The sequence below is a fragment of the Petaurus breviceps genome, unplaced genomic scaffold (assembly GCF_028583685.1).
Source record: "Petaurus breviceps papuanus isolate PSGF00001 unplaced genomic scaffold, PetGlider_PUasm1.0 140, whole genome shotgun sequence".
NCBI lineage: Eukaryota > Metazoa > Chordata > Mammalia > Diprotodontia > Petauridae > Petaurus > Petaurus breviceps.
This window is the reverse complement of record NW_027185698.1, coordinates 37,860,757-37,885,444: the sequence shown is the minus strand read 5'-3', so window position 1 is coordinate 37,885,444 and position 24,688 is coordinate 37,860,757. Positions and strand designations below refer to the sequence as shown.

Genomic DNA, 24,688 nt, shown 5'->3' with positions numbered 1-24,688 from the left:
CCAGGTCCTGTGACTTAATTCAATTCTCTTCTTGCTGTACAGTATTCATTAGGTACCATATTGCTTCTAGGTCAGGTGGCTAGAAAGGAGCAGAAATTATATTTGAACCCAGATTCCCTCATTCTAGACCCCCAATGTGTTTTTTTTTTACTAACAATCCTCCTCTTCTTCTTTTTTGGCTTTTTTTTGGAGGAGGGAAGGCAGGCCAATTGGTGTTAAGTGACTTGCCCAAAGTCACATGGCTAGTAAGTGTTAAGTGTCTGAGGCTGGATTTGAACTCAGGTCCTCCTGACTTCAGGGCAGGTGCTCTATTCACTATGCAACCTAGCCATCCCTACCAATCCTCTTCTTTTGCAACTGCCCAGAGAGAAATAAATTCTGTGGCATATAATATTTTATAAAGCCTTTTGCTCCTAACAATAATGCGAGATAAAGAGTGAAAGTCTGATTATCCTTGTTTTACAGGTAAGGATGAATCAAGAGAAGGCGGGAGCTTGAGGAAAGATGTAAAAAATAGGAATCCCATAGCTCACATTTAAGAAATGTTTATTAACCATTGAAAATTTATGTGAGGTGCACATAAGAAGACAAGGAGAAAGTCCAGAGTCATGAAGACTCTTACAAATATCAATGACAATAGTTCATATTAAAAAATACATTTGTCAAATGTTGTACTGCATAAGCCTACAAAGAACCTTAAAGGCTATCTAATCTATTTCTCCTATGTCACAGATAAAAAAAAAAATCTGAGGCTTAGAGTCAGAAAGTGACCTGCCCAATGTCACATGACAAATCAGAGGTGGGAACAGAGCTCACATATCCTGACCCATGTCCAATGTTCTTATGATGATACCATGTAGCTCCTGATATATAGTATAATATACATACATTTCTATAACAGAGTACTTACTACCAAGCAATGCTAACCATCTTGGAACAGAAATCACAGATCCTGGTTCAAGTCCAATGTTCTTTCTACAATACTATATAGCCCCTGCTGGAATACTTCTCCTGACAGAGAACTCATTACCAAACAATGCAGCCCATCTTTTGTTGGACTTGCCTAGGATCACCCAGTTAGTGGTAGTTGTGCTCTGTGGCTATTTCCAGAAAATGCCCAGGACTGTTTTAATTCCTTGGGTCTAATGAGGGAGGCAAAACAAAATAGGTTTAATATATTTGTTTCAGTCCTCCCTCCCCCAGCCTGCCCCTCTATCTCTTTCCTCCAAGGCAGGCTACCGAGACAATAGCCTTAGCTGGATTAAGTGAGATGAACCACAGCAGCCTCCATCTCTCTGCCCAGGAGCCAGGATATCAAATATGATGAAAGCTAATTAGAATGAGTAAGTCACATCAGTGCCGGTAGGGAATACTTCTATTAGAGTCCCTGCAGATTAGAACCACGTGGGGTCATTAAATTTTACCTTGCTCTCCTTAGTGTAGGCAACCACTTTATCCTCCTCTTTGGGATGGAAAATCAGAGTTTCGACAAAGAACGTGATGAGCTGTTTCTGAAAGGTGGCCCCCTCGTCGGTGCTCAGGAAAAGGCTCTGGTCCCGGTCATTAAGAGAGGAGCTTACCAGAATTATCTGAAACAGAAAGACAAATTACAGGGACACTGAGTTGAAAAATTGTCACTGGCAATTCTATGATCTGTCAGTCTCTCAGTGTGATTGCTTCTTTCTGTAATCTCTGCCCACATGCTAAGTTTTACTGAAATCTGTTGAAAATTACAGTGCGTATTGAAACCTTATGATGGCTACCATTTTGTTTCAAGATGGTAGAGAAACATATGAGACAGACTTAAGCTGGAAGTTCCAGAAGCCTAGCACCACACAAATTTTCGCCAGCTAACTAACTCTTTGAAAAGCTATTGCAGAGAAGGCTAACAGGAAGATGGATAGAATAACACAAAATGCCAACTTATTGAGGTGGCCCCCATGTGGTAGGTAAAAGTAACTCACCATTGCCTATGTTAGGTAACAATATAATGCCTAAACTAAGGACATTATGCTTTTGATTTTCAGACAGCCCTATCTTGTCCAGATTGGAGGTATAGTGGCATTTATGTAGCTCTTACAATGTGCCAGGAACTGTGCTAAACACTACAATTACTACCCCCATTTGCTATCACAATAATACTAGCAGGTAGATTCTGTTCTTATTCCCATTTTACAGATGAGGAAAATGAGGCAGACAGAAGTTATGTGACTCATCTAAGGTCACACAGTTTGTGTCTCAGGCCACATTTGAACTCAGGTCTTCAGGACTCCAGGTCCAAGGCTCTAACCACTGTGCTACCTACATGTCCCACCGAATGGTCTTCATTGTAGCTTTGACTTGTTCTCTTCCCAACTTGGGCTGCCAAAGATAGTGGTGCTGAACTTTGGAATGACACCCAATTAACTTTAGTCTTACTTTGCTTTAGAACTCTTGAGTTCAACAGACCTGCCAGGCTCAGCTACGCTGATTACAAGGTTTTCAAGCATATACCATCATGTCCTAACACTAACAAAATTTTATTAAGCTTACTTATTTCTTTCAAAGACTCTTTTGATTGGAAGGGACCTCAAAGGTAACCTAGTACCCTTTCCTAAAATTTCCCCAATGCCTCCTCTGGCATGGAGGAAGTCTCAGATCTTCAAAATCCTTGCCAACAGAACTAAACCCTGGCATTTCCTGCAGAGTTGGGAAGGCTTCCAACACAGGGTCAGCAGTGGATTATGTTTCTGTCACCCACGGACCAGCCTAGTTACATTAGGGAAGGCTAACAAGAAGAAAGATGAGCACTAGGAGATGAATAGTGATTATTTCTTTCAGCTGTACCAACTCTTAAAGACCATTTTGAGAAAGTCTGCAATCCAGGTAGGGGAAGGAGCACCCACAGTAGAAAAATCACCATTTTATTGATCTATTGATGCAAATTTTTAGAAGCTATAAGGGCTGGTGGTTATAGAGCACATTCAAGTTGGCAAAGTGCTATAACAGACTAGCTCACTTGAGCCTAATAAAAACCCTATGAGGTAATTACCATAGGTATCATTATCTCAGTATTTTACTACTGAGGAAAGTGAGATTCCTTTTAAGTGTGCATGGAGAAAAAGAAGGAAGAGAAGGGAGGATGTGGAGGGAGAAGATAGAAGAAAGAAACATTTATTAAGCACCTACTATGTTCTAGACACTATGCTAAGCACACAAAAATCTTATTTAATTCTCAAAATGACCAAGGGAGATAGATGCTATTATTATCCCCATTTTATGGTTGAAGAAACCGAGGCAGACAGAGGTTAAGTGAATTGACAAAGACCACATGGCTAGTAGGTACCTGAGGTTAGATTCGAAGTGATGTCTTCCTGACTCTAGGCACAGCACTGGCAGTAGCTGCCTTGCCTATGTTAACATATAGAAAGGGAATATGTTTGAGTGGATAGAGAGCTGGCTTCAGAGTCAGGAAAACCTGTGTTCAAGGCCTACCTGAAACCTATTATCTGTGTGATCCGAGGTAAGTCATTCAACCTCAGTGCCCCAGGCAGCTTGGAAGCCCATATGACAGAGACGGGGCAGACCTGCACTGGTAGATGTAGATGAAGTTCTTCCCTGGCTATAAATGTGGCTATAAATGATCTGAGCCCAGGTATTCCTGAGTCCAGGGCAGGCACTACCTTTTTTTTTTTTTTTACTATGCTACCACAAAGACTCCATCAGCCTTAAGCTCTGTAGATGTGAATTCCTAAGAGCTTTTCTAAAGGTTTTTTTTTTCCTGCACAGAGAGAGAGAAGATAAATAAAAAAAGGTCCAGGGCACTATGACCTGGACTAGGAGCCCAAGCCATGTAACCAATATGTCCCTTCAGGAAATCAGTTAGCTCAAACCAAGGGGTTTGTGTAGGAAACCAACATGGTTCTCACTTGGGGGTGGCAAGAGTTGACTTGGAATTAGAGGTCCTGAAGCCAAATCCCAGCTGTGCTATTTACGACCTGGGTAAAGGACTTTACCACTCTGGACCTCATCTTTCTTATCTTGAAAAGGAAAGGGTTTGATGATGACTTATGAGGGCAGCTATGTGTTTCAGTGGATAGACTATGAACTCAGAATAAACAAATTTTGAGTTCAAATGCTACCTCAGACACATACTAGCTGTGTGACTGTGTTTAAATCATCTGTCCTCTCTGTGCTCAGCTCATCAGTGAAATGGGAATAATAATAACACCCATCTCCCAGAGTTGTTGTAAGGATTAAATGAATTTGGAAAGCTCAATGCAAACCTTAAAGGGCTATACAATGGTGATTTTTAATACATCAATGTCCCTTCCAACTCTAATTCCTATGATTACTACAAGCATTTCAAAAGGCAAGGTCATGAGAATACTTTGTAAATCACTTGCTTCAAAACAATCTTTTTTTTTTAGAGGGGGGGAGGTAAGGCAATTGGGGTTAAGTGACTTGCCCAAAGTCACACAGCTAGTTAAGTGTCAAGTGTCTAGGCTGGATTTGAACGCAGGTCCTTCTAACTGTAGGGCCGGTGCTCTATTGTCTGTGCCACCTAGCTGCCCCCCACAAAGCAATCTCGTGAAGAAATGGACAGTGCCATTATTTGCCTCAGCCACCATCACAGAGGCAGTTAGGCCTCAGAACCAAAATGTCAGGCCACAAGTCTCCTTCTCTTTCCTCTACAGCTCTCCTTCCTGTGTTCTCCACCATGCCTCCCTGGCTCTCCCTGTGTCCTACCTGAAATCGTCCTTGGCTAATGAAGGAGGGAAGAAGAAAGGATTTATTAGCTCCCCGGTAAAAGGAAACGTCTGAAACACAAAAGTAGGCTCATCAAGAGAAGAAACTAGCTTTAAAGAGGCCAAACGAGGGCTAGAGAAGAAGGAATTAAAAATTTTTTAAAAAGGGGTGTTAGGGAAATTCCATGAAAGGAAACATATGAATACAGGACTGAGTTTGATGATTATGATGAAAAAGGAAAAGAAAAAAAGTTCAATGATTTGTGATCTACTTCTTCCACTTCAAGTGTTATTATAAGGGGGAAAAATATCAGATCCTGGCTGGGTGCCTGGGAGGTGTCTCTTTTTTGAATAAGAGAGAGCAAGGCTTCACAAATTGGTGGTTCCAGGTTGGTTCTAATTGCCTCTAACCATGTTGCATCCTGTACTCTTTGCATCTATGTTACCTGTGACAGAACATAAAATGGTCTAATGTAAAACATAGAATATCAGAGCTGGGAGCAGAAGATGAATCACAGAGGGTCGGAGCTGTAAGGGACCTTCTAACACTGAGCACAGAATGTGGGAGAGGGAATGAGTCTTTGATGTCATATAATTTAATCCCTTCCTTTTTTAGATGAGGAAACTGAGACCCAGAGAGAGGAAATTAGAGGCAGAGTGAGTTAGTATGACCTGACTGCCAAATACAGTGCTCTTTCCCTGAATTTCCTTTGTAGCTGGAGACTCTCTATTTCTGTCATTGACATTACTTCATTAGTATATTTACCTAGGATCAATTGCCTTCTCTTTTCTAGATATTCTCATGGTCATTTTCAGATCTGATAGTTCCCATTTTTTTTTTTTTTTGCTTTCCAACCATCTACCTGTATCGCCTAAAATGTACCTATGGCAAGATTGAATGAATTGACTTGGTGAACATCACTGATCTTGGTCAAACCACTTGGCACTTGGTAAGAATATGGAGTCTAAGGTCATTGAAGTTATTTTTTGTATTATGGAATTCTTTACCAGTCTATTAAAGTCTACTAAACCCTTTTTCAGAATAATGTTTTTTTAAATCATAAATTAAAGAAATTCTATAGTATAGTATGAAAGTAAACATGTATTTTTTTTCTAATTCAAATGCATGGACCCACTAAAATCTATCAATGGAAAAGGTCCCTGGACCGTAAGTCAATAACCTATCCTTTAGGTAATGATGGAATGGAAAGTTTTGGGGAATAATATAGCACCTTCTTCTTAGAGCTGTAGCTAGGGCTATGTGATCAGAGCTTTGTAGCATAGTGTTGAACTTAAAGGGATTTCAAAGCATTTGCAATCTTCAATAAGAAAGAAATAGCAGATAATGGAACTTAATTTTCAAGAATGATTTGATAAAATAGGAAGCCATGAGGTCATAGGTCTAGATGAGTTCTACTCCTGCTGTCCTGTCTTCATCATTTTCCTCATCTATCTCCACTGAGGTACACTTTAAATCACCTGTCTTCAGGCCCATCATTGCACCACCTAGCTGCCCTAAAATGGGATATAGGTTGAGATATCTATGTATTGATATCTAGACATAAACTACATATCGATATATAAATATAGGTAAATACACATAAATGTACATATATGCACATCTCAAAATTAAAGTTATTGCATATAAATAAATAGAAATATAAACACATACACATTGACGCTTTTCACCTCATTGTTATGAAGAAACCTCCCTTACACTCAGCTTGTAGTGAAATGTGAACTCCTCATATGGCTTAGTGGGGGCTTTCAGCATTAACCTGCCAAGATCAAAGCCAATAGATAGTCTCCCAATTCCTACCATTAGGTATTGTTAATCTAATGCACAGTGTGGACTGGTGTTAGATCAATTGCCAAGATTTCCAAGTTGGGACCAAAAGGTTCCATGAAGTGAAGAGGGCCATCACCAGGGAACTACAGTGAAGAGAACCTTGGATTTCAAGACAGAGGACTTGGGTTCAAATCTCAGTCCTGCCATTTAATATGTATGTGACCTTGGGCAAATCATTTTATTTCATTAGGCTTCTGTTTCTGCCTCTCTAAAATAAAAGATAATCACTAAGGACCCTTCCAGCTCTAACCCTGTGATCCTTGCAATCAAAAAGTATCTATTAAGCACTGATTATCTATCAGGCTCTTTGATACACACTGGAAATATAAAAAACAGATTCTCCTTCAAAATAATTCCTGCCCTCAAAGAGCTTGATTCAGTGTGGGTGTGTGTATGTATGTGTATATGTATATATGTATATGTATACATGCATACACACATATGTATATACAAAGGAAATTCATGAATATAAAATTGTTTTATAGGGGAAAGCAAAGCATTGGTGTTTAATGAAATGTGTTGGGATCTTTTAGTCCTACAGCAACAGTGTCAGAGCTGAAAACCTAGAGATGAGGCAAGAGTATTGTTCAGTCATTTCAGTCATGCTTGACTCTTCATGACCCCATCTGGGATTTTCTTGGCAAAGATACTAGAGTAGTTTGCCAGTCCTTTCTCCTACTCATTTTACAGATGAGGAAACTGAGGCAAATGGGGTTAAGTGACTTGTCCAGGTTCACATAGGTAGTAAGAGGCAAGAAGGGGGAGCTGCTGACTTTCAGCAGATGTGGGCATCACTGATTGAAGTATGGCCTCTATCTTATGTGAGAATGAAATAAGTCACTCAGAGTCAGATGTCTAGATTCGGAAACTCAAAATGACAAATGTGAACTTAGGGGAGAAGGGATTTATTTAAAAGATATCAGGGTGATTTTCCCTCTTTTTGTTCTCTCTTACAAACAGCAGTGCTCTCTTGGATACTCACCTGAAAAAGTGAAATTCTTTTGAAAGGAAATTGAATGTGTGAGAGTATCATTCATTCAGTGGGTGATGTGAATCCAATGAATTTAAATGAACAAATGGGAATCCAATATATTATTTAATCCTAATGAATACCTTAATGAGCTTTCCCTTCTTTCTTTAATTAGCCTGCAAGTAACACAAAGCCATTGTCTGAAACCAACCCACCTTAGAAAAGATACTGAGCATATGGATAAATGAGATTGTCCATCCAGACAGACTCCTCAGATAATTTTGGCTGTCCAGGATAAAAGATTATTTATCTCCCTATTTCAGACCACTGTCAGGAGATCTGGCCATGGTACCTTGTTTCTTCTGCTTGAAGAATGGAAATCTGTGTTCTGTTGTCCAAAGAGTCATCTCTCAGCTAACCCAGCAAAATGAGACCTTTATGGACCTGCTATTCCATAAAAGCCCATCCTCCATAGATCCTTTTTCTCCAGCTTAGCAATACTGCCTAATGTGATATAGATTAAATCAGCCTCCCTGATCACAGCAGCTCAGAGACTACCTCTTGGCTTTAATTATCAAATAGACCTTAAAGTTGAATATTTGTGCCCTGCAGGAAATTCAGTCATTTAAAATTAGGATTGGAGAGTGGTTATTTTCTAAATGACCTGGGAAACACAATTCTCCCTTCCCCCACTCTACCTCCCTTTATTAAAATTTAGAACTGGAATGGACTTTAGAAATCATCCAAGTCTTGTGATTTAGAGCTAGAAGGACCCTTAGAGATCATTTAGTCCTACCTATGTTACTATCCTTATTTTACTGAATGGGAAACAGGAGCACAGAGCAGGAACGAATTAACCATGGTCACACAGCAAGTTGGATGGTTGGGATTCAAAGTGACATCTTCTGATTTCAAATCTAGGGCTCTTTTCTGACTCCTAATTCAGTTCTCTTTCCACCATACAGAAAGATCTGAATGGCAATTTTCTAGACTTAGTCTTTGCAATTATGATCTTGGATTATTTATTTTCCCTTATCACTGTAAGTGGGAGAAATAAAGGGAAAGAAAAGATGTCAAAAAGAACAAACGTTCAAACAAAGACTAAGCTTTAATTAGGGCTTGCAGAGGTAACTTGAGGATTGTTTTTTTTTTTCAAAATTTGGACTAAATAAATTATTTTAGTGTTTAGTGTTATATTTATACTGGTTCCTATCCCTAGAGGCACAGATGGTACCTGGGAAACATATCAGTGTGCCACACTGATCTTAATGTTTCTAAGACAGCAGCAATGTAGTAGATAGATACAGCAATGGATTCTGGAGCAAAGAGGTCAAGATGCAAGCCCCTAGCTCTCATGATTACCAGCCATGTGATTTTGGGCAAGTCCCTTCTGCTCTTAGAGAGAGCCCCGTTAAATGGGAATAAGTACTTAGATTATCAGCCTCACAGAAGTATGTAGAAAATACTTTGTAAACCTTAAAGTGCTATATAAATATGAATTAGAGTTAAATCTATGAATCTAAGGTCAGATCAGTCTCTAAAGGCAAGCAATAAATGACAAAGATGATTTGTTGCAGAGAGGGAAAGAAAAAGAATAAGCGTGTATTAAGCTTCTACTATTGCCAGTCACTGTACTAATCACTTTTTAAATATTATCTCATTTGATCCATATAACTCTGTGTGGTAGGTACTGTTATACTCCCCATTTTAGGACTGAACAAACTGTAGCAGATAGAGGTTTAGTGACTTGCCCAGGGTCATACAGTTGGTAATAATAGTAATAATAATAATAGCCAACATTGTTATAGTGCTTACTACGTGCAAGGTATTGTATTGAGTGATTCGCAATTATTTCATTCGATTGTCACAACAATCCTAGGAGGTAGATGCTATTATTGTCTCCATTTTACAGTTGAGTAAACTGAGGCAGAGGTTAAGTTTCCAAGGGTCACATAACTAGTATGTATGTGAGGCTACATTTGAACCCAAGGCTTCCTGACTCCAGGTGCAGTTCTCTATCTATTGTGCCATCTAGCTGGAGGAGACAGACCCATGTGAGGAATTTATGAGGTGGAAAGACCCTCTAGTGCTTCAGTTTGGTAACTGCTCTGTAACTTGTAAGAAAGAGTCGTTTGCCCCACTGAAGCCTAGAGGACCACTTGTGACCTCAAGGCCACAGGTCCCCCACCCCAGTGTCTGGGCTGGCGGATACTTGAACAGGACTTCCCTTTAAAGTTCATCTAACAAAAGCTTTCTGGACTTTTCTTGAATGCCTCCAATGATCTGGACTATCACCAGACTTTGTCTTAATTCTTGTCTTGCTACTGGACTCTGATGATTCTGGAAGAGAGAGTGAGGCTAATGACTTTGAGCAGTTCTGCTTCACTCAGACCCAATTCACTCACTAGTAAAGATATCGCCCTTGTGATGTCATTGGTTCTCTTTGACAACGAAGAATGAGCAATCATCTGTAAGACACAGTAGCTGCCCCCTAGGGACCCTACTGACTAGTGCAAGTTGAAGAATGCTGCTATTTCTCCTTCTCCTTGGTTTTCTTCTTCCCCAGCCACACATGATCCCTCTTTCCACTTGAGGTATCATACCCTTAAGTGTGATATCATTGGCCCTTTTCAAGAATAAAGGATGGACAACAATAACCTCCGATGATGGGGAACTTGCCATCTCTCATAGAGCCGTCCTGCTTTTTGGATAGCTCTGCCTCTGTAACCCTTTGACTGACCTGGAATTTGCCTTTCTCAAACCACTCACCATAAGTCCTTGTTTTTCCTCTGAGGTCACAGAACACAATACTAATCTCACTTATACATAATAGTCTTCAAACACTTCAAGAAAACTTTCTTCATATTCCCAAGTCTTCTTTTCCCAAAACATGCCCCAGATTTTAAAACCAATTCATGTAGAGTAGGATCTTCAATCCCTTTTCTTTTCTGGTTATTCTTCCCTGGACAGGCTCCAAATTGTCAATTTCCTTTACGGAATGTGGTATCACAATATTTCAAGTATAGTCTGACCAGACTACAGCTGCCCCATCACCTTCTTCATTTCAAACATAATGCCTCTCTTAATGCAATTGAAAATTGCATTTGATTTCATGACTGGAAACAAAACAGTCTTGCAGTATGTATTCTTAACAGAAACAAATAACTGTATTAGAAAATTATATATAAGTGGCTAAGAGGTAAAAAAAATGATTCATGGGAGGATCAAAGGATATAATAGACATGGAAGTACTTTGAAAACTGTAACATGCCCCAGAGAGACTGTGTGCATCACTACTGAGTCCATTTCTGAGGTCAGGGTTTTAGCAAGGTCATTTCTAAATGGAAATATCTCTGGAGAGGCATGAACAGAGGGATGAGAGAACTGAAACCATGATGTATATAAATTATTTGAAGTGACTTTGCATATTTACCTGGGAAAGGGGAAATATTTTGTCAAACCTCCTCATTCAACTGAAATTATTCCAGCTGAAGTTTGCAAAGATCTCTTCCTTGCTAGACAGGCTTTTAAATTTTTTTCCTCTCAATTGTCATCCTTCTTAACCTCTCTACAGCGTTTGACATGACGAACCTTGCTCTCCTGTTGGAGCCTCTCTCTTCTCTCTTGGATTTGGTTCTCCTCTGACCTGTCTGCTTCTTCTTCTGTGTGTCTTTTGTCAGATTGTTTTTTATAGTTCATGCTTACTAATCACGGCCATTGTCTAAGACTATATCCTGGGCCCTCTTCTCCTTTAACTTTTATACTATATGTTTTAACCCCAGTAGTGTGTGAAATTTATATATATATATATATATATAATATTATATATTATAGTATTGAATAATACTATGAATTTTACTTCTGATATATAATATATGTTATACATTTGATATATAATAATATAATTATACTTTTTGATAATACTATTGAATAATACTATGAATAATAATATGAATTATTAGTAATATTATAAAACATTAATTAATTATATAATATATATACGTATCTAGTATGTATGTGTATGTATATGTATCTATATATTATATAACATTATTTCAACAAAATTGGTTTTCTTTGTAATTGCTGAGTATTTTGTCTGATGTATTTAAAAAGATTATTCTAAGATGGGGCCCACAACTTCACTAGACTGCCAAGAGGGTCCATCACTCTCTCTCTCTCTCTCTCTCTCTCTCTCTCTCACACACACACACACACACACACACACACACACACACACACACACCTTAAGAGCTCCCCTTCTATGCTATATTCTTTGGGTAATCTCTCCTCATCTCCCATGAGAGCAAATACCATCTTGGCAGCTATTCCCCCAGCTCTGTAAGTCCAAGCCTAATCTTTCTCTGGCTCCAGTTCTACACCAACTGCCTTTTGGATATCTTGAATTAGATGTATCACTGGCATCTTAAACTCAATATGTCCAAAACAGAACTCTTCATCCTTCCTCCAACCACTCCAAACTTCCCTCTTTCCTATTATTGTTGAGGATACCACCATACTCCCAGGTAGCCAGGTTTTTAACCTTGATGTCACCCTTAATTTTTTTTTTTTGCCTTTTGGAGGGCAATTTGGGTTAGGTAACTTGCCCAAGGTTACATAGCTAGGTTTTTTGTGTGGGTGTTAAGTGTCTGAGGCCGAAACCAAACTCAGGTCCTCCTGACGCTGGAGCTGGCGATTTACTCACTGTGCCACTTACTGCCCCTAGCCCTTAACTTTCTACCAGCAATCATCTAATATATTAAATTTGTTACCAAATGTTACCATTGATATTGTCACAATATCTCTCATGGATATCCCCTCTCTTCTCTACTCCCACGTCCACTACCCTAGTACAAGTTCTCATTATCTCCCACCCAGATCATTGCAACAGCCTCCAGAATGTTGTCCCTGACTTAACTCTTTCCCTACAAAAATTCACTTTTTACTTAGCCACCAAAGTAATTCTCCTAAAACACAAATCTAATCATAAGACTGCATTTTTGCATTTCTTTGCATCCCAAGTACTTGGCATAATGCCTAATACATAGTAAGCAATTGATAAATGTCTATTGACTGCCTGACTTATCCAATATGATTTGTGCTTCCAATGTCCAGAAGGCTACCATGTGGAAGAGGTATTAATTAGGTTCATTTTGTTTGTCTCTAGCAGGTAGAACTAGAAACAATGGTTAGAAGACACAAAGAGCCAGATTTTTGATCCATGTAAGATAGGGCAGGATGGGGAACGTGAGACATTTTAACAGTGAAAGCTGTCAAAATGGGCCATCATAGGATTGGGGTTTTCATATCTGGACATTTTCAAGAAGGTTCAGGATTTGGGAAAGCTCCCCAAAAAGCTGGGGATAGGATTTAAATACAGGTTGGATCAGATGGCCAATGAAATCCCTTCCAATTCTAAGGTTTTATATACTATGAGAGGAAACTAGGTGGCACAATTCTTAAGAAAGCTCTAGACTAAGAGTCAGGAAAACTTGAGCTGGAATCTCGCCTCTGACACTTAACTGTGTGAACCTGGAAAAGTCACTTGAACTCTGTCAGCCTTAATTTCCTCATCTGAAAACAGGGATAATAATAAACCTTACCTCCCAGGGTTGTTGAAAAGATTAAGTAATAATGTAATGTCCTTTGAAAACTGTAAAGCTCTATATGAATTATTATTTGGTTTTAAACTCAAATTTCACCATATATATAGCACTATATGACTGTGGTAACAATATTCTCCTCTTCCTCCACATTCTGTGAATTCCATTGCTTATGTATTAGAGAGTGTTTTCAGCTGATGCTGGAGAGATCGCAGGGACCCCACAGTAAATGGGAACTGGTTTTCAGGGGATATTCATTAAGCCCAGAACAAAAGTACAGGAGTTTCCCATTTTTATCTTAGCTCGAAGTCCCAGTAAGTCATGAGTAGCGGCTCTGTACTGAGTGACAGGCCCTTGTTCCCCTGCCTGCTGGAGATGCCATTAAGAGACACAGCCTGAGAAGATTCCTGGAAGAACAGAATGAGATTCCTCTGAGATGTGCCTGCAGTGCACATGGTTTCCTTTTCTCCCACTCAAATTAAGTTATTAATACAACTGCCTGCAGAGTGTGAGGCTAATGAGAGCTAAACTTTCTCCCATGTTCTGTACAAAAAAAAAAAAACCAAACATTCATGCACCACCTCCTCACCGATGACAATTTTGGGATCTGATTTAAAATGGGATCCAATTATCTTCCACACCTGAGGATGGGCTGTCTTGTTTACCTCAAAATGTCAATATCTCTCCCTCCATGTTCCAACCTCCCTACTGCCATACCCCACAGAAGGGCTCCACAGGGAGCAGCAGAGCTGGCCTTAGGCAAGATGGCTGATATCTTGGTAAAGCCAAAAGAATACTATACTAGAGGCCAGGATATCTAGGTTACAGGCTAAACAAGCTTTCCCACTAAATGGTTGGTTGCTTTGGACAAGTCAGTCAACATAAGCTTTTTACATGCCAAACACAGTGACTAGAGTGCTGGGCCTGGAGTAAGGAAGAACTGAGTTCAAATCTGGCCTCAGACACTTCCTAGCTGTGTGACCCTGGGCAAGTCACTTAACCCTGCTTGCCTCAGTTTCCTCATCTGTAAAATGAGTTGAAGAAGGAAATAGCAAACCACTCCAAGTATCTTTGTCAAGAAAATCCCAAAAGAAGTCATGAAGAGTCAGATGCGATGGAAAAATGACTGAATAATAATATTGTGACAGGATGAAGGTTACACAAATGAGTATAACATGTGTAAGTCTCAGCCTTACAGTCTAATAAGGGTATATGACATTTACCCCCAAATGTGTGACACAAACAGAATGTGAGGGAAAGAAAGGAAAGATTTAGACCAGGTATGGCCTTGAATGGCGGTTCCTTGGACAGTCATGGCCTCTGTGATGGTCATTAAACAAGCTACTCTGTCCCTCAACTTCATGAATTCTCATTGACTGTCTCCAGTGTCTAGAATTGTTCACCTCTTTATCTTCACCTCTAGTTTCCCTTAATATTAGTGCCTTCCCTCTGAGATTATCTCCAATTTACCTTGCATATGTCTTGCTCATATATACTATCTCCTTGCATTAGATTGTAAGATTGCGAGCTCTTTGAGGGCTGGGACTACTTTTTAATTTTTTTTTATGTCCTCAGTGCTAAACACAATACTTTACATAGTGTAGGTCCTTAGTAATAGTAGTTGAGTTGTTGAGTGAATAGGAAAATTCAGAAAAATGATGGATTTCTGTTTTGTATATTCTGAATTTAAGATGTCTACTGGACATCCAGTTAAAATGACTAATAGCAGTTTGTAATCCAGTAGTTCTGGAGCTCAGGAGAGAGACTAGGACTGGATATATAGATCTTGGATTTATCCACATAAAGATTATAATTGAACCTTTAGGAACTGAGGAGGTGAAAAAAAAATGAGAGAATGATCCAAAGACAGTGGATACGAAATCTTCTTAGCCTCCAATTAAAGCCTTTCCAGCCTGATAGGATCCATCAGAGTCTTCTGTTGCCAAAAAGTCAGGGGCAGCTCCATGTCACGGTGAGGAACTATTATAAAAACATGATTTAAAAAAAACGAACTTCCAGTAACTATTTATAGACATCACTAAGAAGATTGTAATTCAATGTTTAACAGCTCTTGGGTTTCATTCAAAAACACTTCAGAAAGAAAGCAAGCTTAAAAAGGTTTAATTTTTGTATGAGTGTGATGGTGGGGGAGAGTATTAATGTTATCTAGATTTACCTCCTTAATTAAAACTATTTCATGCTTTATTATCAGTCATACAGATGTGAAGAGCTATGTAGATTAAAGTAACAGAAGCCCTTGGGGGAAAAAAATTAGGAAAAGATAAACACAACAGCTCTATACCCTCCCCCCCATTCCACATCCCAAATTAGAATCCTGCCCTGAGAGTCTTGGAGGAGCTGGTATTAGTCATGATGATAAAAATAGCTTTCTCACCCAACCCCTCACTGTTGCCTGTACATACATCTTGTAGAGATATTCAGAAATGACTCCGAGTTGGGAAGGCTTTCAGTTTGTAATTGTGCTTTTTAATGGCCTTTAATTGCCAGGTCAGCCACCCTCCACTTGAAAAACAAATAGAAATGTGTCTGGAAAAGAATGTGCATTAAGTGAATTTTTGTAAACTGAATCCTACTTGTTCTGTGACTTCCATTAAAATGGTAATAGCAATTTCTTACCATTTCGGATTCAGCTGCTATTTGTGGCAAGTCATAAGAAAGAACAGACAGCATGGTGGACTGGAACTGGAAGAATCAGGGCTGACAGTTCAGAGACTGTAGTGAAGTCAGGAAGGAGATGGCTGATACCACTGGTTCACATAGAGGTCCAAAGATCAGGGAGGATAGCTAAAGCAGGGAGGGCCAAGCAGTTCAGAGAATCAGGGAAGATCACAGAATATTAGAAGTGGAAGTAACTTTGGTACAGAAAATCTTAGAAGTAGAAGGGAGTACTTATTTGTTATAAAGAATGGCTTTCTTGGAGGGGGATGCTTGGGGAAATTTAGATGGGGTAAAAACAAAATATATTCATAAATTTTATTTTTATAGAGAATTAGAAGGGATCTTAGAACACAGAATGCCAGCACATCATGAGTTGCTGCTAGAAATTGGGCCAACCCTTGGATTTTCCCATTCCAAGTAAGTTATTTGGATGTGACACCATGCTATAATGCCATGTACTAATGCACAGACATCTTTGATTACTGAAACACTCCAAGAAGATAGAGCTGCTTCATTGCAAAACACTTAATTTTGGAGACCAGATCTTAAGGAATCTTACTATTTGTCCTCCAGTAAACCTCAGCAGCATTACAGGCCAAGGGAGCTGAGATCCTATCCAGAAATTAGCCCTATCATCTGCTGATATCAAGCAACAGTCTCATTCCTGTAATTAAAAACCAATTGAAATTTAGGGGGCTATCTAAGCTAAGGTTTAAAAAATGTAGACCAGGGAAACTTTTTGTCATTTGTTCAAAGATAAATTCTCAAAGGGGAATGGAAATAGACATAGTAATCATGGTTTAATGACAAAGTCCATCTAGAGTGACATACTAATTTACCAACAATTCTCACTAATTTATTGCAACTTAGACTGATGACAGTATAATAAAAAAAATCAAATGATGCTGCTCTTGGAATGATGTCCCCCATTCTTATCTAGTTAGTTCATAGACTTACATTTAGAGAAGTAACAAATTCACAGTGAGGAAAACCAGCATACAACAGCTTTACATCTCATCCCATCCCATCCCTTGCCAAGAGATGCAGCTAGGTGGTATGATGGATAGTGCTGGGTCTGAAGTCAGGATGACCTGAGTTCATATCTTGTCTCATACACTCGCTAGTTGTGTAATCTTGGGCAAGTCTCTTAATTTCTATTTGCCTCAATTTCTCCAACTATAAAATGGAGATTATTTAAAAAAAAAACCTAACTCCCGTGGTAGTTGTGAGACTCAAATAAAGGCATACTTCTTTCTTTCCTCCCTCCTTTCCTTCCTCCCTTCCTTCCTTCCTCCCTTTCTCCCTTCTTTCTTTCCTTCCTTCTTTCCTTTATTCCTTCCTCCTATGTAGCCATCTATCCTTCTAACCAGGCCATCTCACCATCTGGTTTCAGCCACTGACCTGCTCTTCCCCACTTGGACCAGCGTTCTTTACATCAGAACCGAACTGCTGCAAAACCCACTTTTCTGGAAAACAGAACTAACTTTCATGGTCACCTCTCCCCTATATGTATTGCCTTCCTTTTCTATAATTTGATCTCCCCAAGGTCAGGAACTAGACATTTTTAAATCTTTGAACTTTGAGAGCTTGCACTATGTCTGACATATAGCAAGCACTCAATAAGTATTAATTTCAAAAATTTATTCTACAAGGAGAAATTAGCAAAATAATAAAAAACAATACCCTGCCTTAGCAAGAAGTATTAGAGAAGATGGTCATAGAGTGCAAAATCATAAAAGGCACTGGATAGTAAGAAGACCTGAACCCAAGATCTTGAGCAAGTGATTTTACTTCTCTGCCCCTGATAGGTGAGAGATGACTGGCATGTGTTTTAGAAAGTTAATTCGTCCTACTGAAAGTGAATACTAGCCTAACTCAAGAGAATACTAATACAATTCATGATGAAAGTCAACAAGATAATGGCAGATGAAAAGGGAAGGGTGACATGGGACCACTGGATGCTTTTCAACAATTCAATTCAACAAAATTCATTAAACTACTACTCCCAGGAAGGTACCATTCTACAAGCAGAAGTGAGAAAGACAAATACATCTTCCAAAACTTCAAAGAACTTACGTTCTCCTGAAAGGGTGCTAAGAATAAAAACTCTATTCCTGTCATGTCTATTATTCAGCACGTATGCTTCCCTACAAATTAGTATCTGTGGCAAATTGGTATTGCCTTCTATGTTGCGGGAAGGGCAGAGCTCTCTAAAGTAAACCTTGTTGGTTGTAACAATCTATGGAATACAATAGACAAAAGATTTTCTAAACTGGCCATGGATAGTGGCCACAGACAACTGGTCCCAGACTGAGTAGATTCAGTCAGAGTTTGGCTTGGAAAAGAGGTAGTAGGATTTAACCAAAAGAGCAAGTGATTTGGCATCAGAGAAATGGACTTGAATCTCAGCCCTGTCTCTTTCTACCAACGTGATTTGGGGTGAGTCACTCCAACTCTCTTAGACTCTAATTCTTCATCTGGCCAATGAAGAGGCTTGGACAAGATGGTATTTAAGGTCCCTTCTGCTTTTGAGCACATAAACCTATAAGTTCCTCATTTTCACTGTTTCTGCCAAACAGAAGACAATTCCCTTACCCTCATAGAAAATAAGGATTCTCAAGCAGCCAATTGTGTAACATTTAATAAAGCATTTCCCAAACTGAATTACAGAACTTACTGTCAAAATGTGGGAAGGTTCAGCATGGTTTAATTATTGCACCAATGGCTGCAACAATATCATTAAACATCCTGGACCCTATTTGTAAATTGAACAGGGAGCCACATTTCTTCCCTACAGTCAAAAGGCTGACTTGTAAAACTCTTATTTGATCAATACCAACTAAATAAGTCAAACACTTTTCACAACCTATAAAACAAGCCTTTCCCACTATTGTACAGATTTGATTTATTAATGAAGATATGAGATCACTTACAACACTTGCAAACCAGGGGCTCACCAGTGATTATTGATAACCTTGGTTTTCTGTAGATGCATTTCTCTCTAGCTTTAGAGGGAAGAGGCTTTAATAGCATTTTTGTTCAGTACCACATTGCAGATGATGCTGAAATTGTGTTCTCCCAGGGACAGCTGCATTGGAACAGTTAATTCAGTAGTTGGTGAATATGCATACATTCATAGATTTAGAGCTAGCATAGGTCTTAGGGAACATGTGGTCCAAGTCCCACATTACAGAGATGAGGAAGCAGAGGTAGAGAGAAGTTAGCTGACTCATTCGAGGTCACACAGTTCGTAAGTTAGAAGAGCCCATTGGAAGGATTCCTTTGATTCTAAATCTAGTAGTCTTCCCATTTCACCATGTTTTTACTAAATGCTACAATATGACCAGGATAACATCTTTAAAACTAAGAACAGCATGGTTACATTAGGCAGCAGCACATGGAATTCTTTTTCTCTTGACTAAATGAATAGCAGGCAGGCAGGGTATAGTGATGATATCACTCCCTCTTCAAATTCCCTGAGTCTTTTTTTCTGAATCTCCTTTGCCTCATTACAGCTCTTCTGTGTCTCCTTTCTGATACTTAAGTCTGTTTACTCTCGGAGTCTTAGCTTTTCTATCTATACAACAGGAAAATGTATGCCTGCATTTACTGGATTATTGTAAAGAAATCACTTTGTAAGTTTTAAAATGCCATGTAAATGTGAATTATCCTCATACACTGGTCTAATCTCTGCTCCTCCCAGTAGTTTATAAACATTTAGAGGGTAATCACTGTGATTTCTCCTTTTTATGTCCAGCACCAAGGACAGACCCCTGAATTTACCCCCAGTGATTGTTTACTGAATTGGATAACAGCTACAACTTTCTTCATATGATGTTTTATGATTGTTATGCGGCTTATATAGATTATTTCTTTTGATCCTTGTAACAAATGGTTAAGTAGGTAATATGAATGTAACAGCAACATACATTTTTAAAACCTTCATTTGGTTTATAAAAAAAGCATAGTTAAAACTCTTCCCTGGGGCAGCTAGGCAGTACAGTGAATAGAGCATCAGACCTGGAGTCCGGAGGACCTGAGTTCAAATCTGACCTCAGACACTTGACACACTTACAAGCTGTTTGACCTTGGGCAAGTCACTTAACTCCAATTGCCTTCTCTTCCCCTCTTCAAAAAAAAAACCTTCCTCCTCCACTTTTCTTGCCTTTCTACCCCCAAGTTCATTAGTACATGTAATGTTTCCCCAGGTTGATATATAAGGAAACTGGGTCTCAGAGAAGTTAAATGACAGATTATACAGCTAGTACAGAGCAGAGTCCGGACATGAATTAATGTCTTCCAGATCCAAGTTCAGGGGTCTTTCCAGAACACTGCCTGTATATTTCTTCTTTTCTTTTTTGGAGGGGTGAGGGTGGGGCAATTGGGGTTAAGTGACTTGCCCAAGGTCACAAGTGGCTAGTAAGTGTTACATGTCTGAGGCTGGATTTGAATTCAGGTCCTCCTGATTCCAGGGTCAGTGCTTTATTTACTGTACCACCTAGCTGCCCCCCTACCTGTATATTTCTAATGTTAGTAAATAAAATCATGTTTCATTTTACTTGTTTATTCTGAACTTAAATTAAGCTAAAAAATAATTTTACATGAAAACAGTAGAACACAAAATATGATTCTATATGAGAAACTTACTCTCTATTCCCTACTACTTGTTTTTTAAAAAATATATGATAAATTCTACATGGCGATTTTTAAACTGTCCTGCTTGTCTGCATTTCCTTCTTTACTTTCTTCTGTGCATTAAAAAAATAATTACAATGGACACCCATTGTTTTGGTTTACTGTTGTGTCTTCTCTGTTCTTCTTCTTCTTCCTCCTCATTCTCTTTTTCTTTTCCCTTCTCTTCCTCTTCTTCCTTTCCTTCTTCCTTTTCCTCTTCTTTTTTCTCCTTCTCCCCTTCCCTTTTTTCTCCTTTCCCTTTCCCTTCTGCTTCTTTTTTCCAGTTTTATTAGTCTCAGGAATTAGGAATACCATTTTCTGAAATAACTGCACATTCTTTTCCTTTCCAAATGTTTGTGAAGGCAGCCAAAGAAATATTTGCTATTTTTAAATTTTTGCATGCAGTCACCAATTTCCTTTCGGGCTCCCATTGCACATATCAACACTCTTCTAGGATGTGGATACCTGATATTTAAAGATTCTGCATCATTGGAAGTTTTTGCATCATGGATGAACAATGAACTCACTCACTGAGTAGGGACCTGTTTACATATGTATGGGGTACTCAAATAATTTGTTTGCTTGAGTAAAACCCTTCTGCATTCTTTAGAGCATGCTAGTAAATTGTAACTGTATGAGTTTCATCAGTATCTGCTATCTGGGACTCTGGGAAGAATACACAGCCACATCTAGGGTATAATTTGATCAGTGTAAAAAAAAACAACTTCGTTTCCCTCAAACTATGTGATTATACAATGTTGAAGCTGAAAGGGTCTTAAGAACATCAGTGCTTAAAGGGACATTTCTACCATCAAACCTCTTAATAAGTTGGGATCCCATCAGGTTCTTAGAATTCCTTTTCTTCTTTGATTTTTACCTTAATGTTCCTCTTTTACCCTTTCAAGGACTAGAGAATGGAGGGGCATTCCCCAATCTTTCACCTTCTGTGCTAGGAGGAAAGCAGTATTTCATACATATGTAGCAGTTGCTTGGTACTGCAGGAACACAAGTCTACCTTTCCAGGTCACTGAAAATTCCTCCTTGCTCTCTAGACTGGCTGGGAGTAAGAGTATCCATCCTCTACTGGAACACAGCTATGTTCTTTTTGATAGCACTTTCTGAACATTTTCTCCTCACAACCATGGAAGGTAGGAACTACTTTTTAATCTCCATATTACAGATGAAGAAACTGAGTCAAAGAGAGGATGAATGACTTGCTCAGGGTCTCACAGCTAGTAAGTATCTGAGGTCAAATTTGAACTCAGTTGTTTCTGACTTCAGCCTCAACATTGGATCCACTATACCGCCTAAAACAAAACACCAACAAAAATAAACTCACTTGAGGATATGAGGATATCACTGAATCCCTGAATTGAAGACAGACCTAACCCAAAGCATCTGATTTCCTCTCCGTCAAGGCCCTAGCAAATCTGCTATACTGTTAGAGCACAAAGAATACAATTAAGAGCACTTAGGGGGAGGGCTGATTCTTGGAGGATGGACACTTAAAGGTTTGTTCTCTGACAGTCCAGGCATTCTGACTTAATACAGGGAAGGACAGTACCAGTGCTGAGACATTGATCACAGCATCCTGCTATATCCCAGGCTGCTGCAGAGGCAGGTGATAGACTCAACATTGGGGCAGAGCTGCCACAGATTTTTCTGATTAGGGAAACAATACAGGGAAGTCAGTAGGAGAAGAAAAATTGGTCTAAAAAGATTTTTAAGTATGTGTGTGTGTGTGTGCGCGCGCGTGTGAGTGTCGGGGAGGAGACAGAGACAGAGATGCACACACATAGACACATCTATCTGTCAATAGCTGCATGATTTCATTCACTTGGGTGCTATAACTACCAAGGCAAATCAGCACCCATCAATGTTCTTATCCTGGGTGATTTGACCAAACTTTCAAGTAAATCTTCCAAAGTATATATAAGCATCGTTATGAATGTCTTATTCAGGGCCCTTTTATATCTGGCAGTTGCCAGGGCAGTCTGTACATTGTCTACCTGGTATCCCTTATTCTCAATACCCAGTCAGGTCCCCTCTTTTTCTCACCACACATGAAGTGCTGATGGCTTTTCTACCCCTTCTGGCTGCAGCCCACTCACTGACCCACCATTGTGTATAGAAGGCATATGTTATATACAATAGCAGCAACATGTAGTAGACCTGCAATTACTTCTGTGTATAGATATTTCTTCCCATGATGTAGGTCAGCAACTTCTCTGTAATTTATGACTGTTACAGAGCTTCCAGGGGCACTGAGAGTTTACGTGATTTACTCATGGCCACATGAGCAGTATGTGTCAGAGGCACAGATCAAAACCAGGTCTTCCTGATGCCAAAGGCACTTATCTATCTATCCCTCCATATTTATTGATGTGTACGTATATGTACATATTTGTGTGTATAAATTAACACATAAATGTAATGGTATGAAATATCATCCAAGAATCAGGCAATGTAAACTATTGGGCTTAAAGTCAGGAAGATTGGTGTTCAAATCCAACTTCAGAAACTTCCTATAAATGGAAAATGCCAGTCACATTTAGAGAAAGAACTGTGGAGTCAGAATGCAGAATGAAGCAGACTATTTACTTTTTTGTTTTATTTTAATTTGTTTTTCTTTTAAATTTCTCATGGGTTTTCCATTCATTATAATTCTTCTATGCAACATAGGACTAATGCAAAAACATGTTTAATAGGAATGTATGTGTAGAGTCCAAATCAGATTGCAAGCCATCTTGGGGAGGGAGGTGGGAGAGAGGGGGAGAAAATTTAAAACTTATGCAAGTGATTGTTGAAAATTAAAAATAAATAACTTAATAAAAACCAAAAATGCATGATAAAAATTTTGTTTACATGTAATTGAGAAAAATAAAATAAAAATGTATTCTTTTACATTTAAGTTAAAAATAGATAGTATCATAAAAATTAGATTCTCAATAAATGTTGGTGATAAAGATGAACTAATGGAGATTTGGACAATGGCAGAAATGGTGGAGGGAGCCCTGACAGAGTTCATTCACTGGTTCTGTGAGTAGTTCATATGGGGAGAATCTGACTCCATAACAAATACAGTGAAATTCTCCAAGCCATTTTGGACAACCACTTAGAGAATATACAACAAGACACATCATTTCTGCTCAGCTGGTTTTAAAGCCAAGTAATTAAACAGTTTTATAGCCCCCCCCCCCCACACACACTTTTAAGATAAGGTCTTTAAGTTATGAGTGCAAAACACATCTCAGTAATAATAAAGTTGTTATATTTTAAGAATTTTGTTTAAATGGATTTTATAATTAGGCAGAACAACATCTAGGCTGAGACCAGACTGGCTCCTTTTGTTTTTCTGGTCCACTGTGATTTTTTCCCCCATTGCCAACTTCCATGTTCTTGAGTACTGGGATGAATGAAGTATTGGATGACTTGGCAGCATAACTAGAATTCAGGAGATTCCTGAGAGAGCAGCAGTGTGGTATATAGTGGGAAGGAGAGTGGTCAGGGAGCCAGATGGCCTGAATTCAATCCCAGATAGAACACTTACATTGTGACCCTAAAGCAAGTTATTGGTGTGTAGAATTTTAGATTTAGAATGGGAAAGGATCTTAGAGGTCATCTTCTGGACAAAGAAACAAAATCAGAGAAGAGAAGTGACATTCCTGAGGTCACAAAGGTGGTAAGAAGCAGAGTCCACATTTGAATTCAGGTAAAACACTGAGTAGCTGGTGGAAGAGTAGATACAATGTCAGGTCTAGAGTCAGGAAGATCTGAATTCAAATCTGCCCTCAGATACTTACTAGTTATATAATCCTGAGCAAGTCACTTAACCTATCTGCCTTAATTTCCTTTGCAAAATGGGGTAAATAAAGCAATTATCTCACAGGGTTACCATGAAGATAAAATGAAATAATATTTGCAAAGGCCTTTGTGTAGTACTGGCACATAGCAGGCACAATATAAAAGCTTATTCTCTTCCTTCTCCCCTTAGAACTGGGGGGAAAATATTGATAGGCCCTGCTCCCCATTTCATAGAGTAGGAAGGTGAAGAGTTTGAAAGATAGATAAAGATGAATTCAGGCCTTTGTGACTTATGAGTACTAGTAGTAATGGTAGTAGTGGCATAGTGGTAGTGGTAATGGTGGCAGTGGTAGTAGCTAGTGGTAGTGGTGGCAGTGGTAGTAGC

At 39.0% G+C, this 24,688-nt stretch overlaps 1 protein-coding gene across 3 annotated transcripts in view; it reads right to left on the bottom strand.

The window, feature by feature from the left end:
* Positions 1-24,688, bottom strand: part of SORCS2 (sortilin related VPS10 domain containing receptor 2) — a 1,276,597-nt gene that overhangs the window by 238,316 nt on the left and 1,013,593 nt on the right. For all 3 annotated transcript variants that reach the window (XM_069070295.1, XM_069070289.1, XM_069070305.1), the window contains exon 4: positions 1,425-1,589. In XM_069070295.1, coding sequence (XP_068926396.1) covers positions 1,425-1,589 — 165 coding nt within the window. The remainder of the gene's footprint in view (positions 1-1,424; positions 1,590-24,688) is intronic.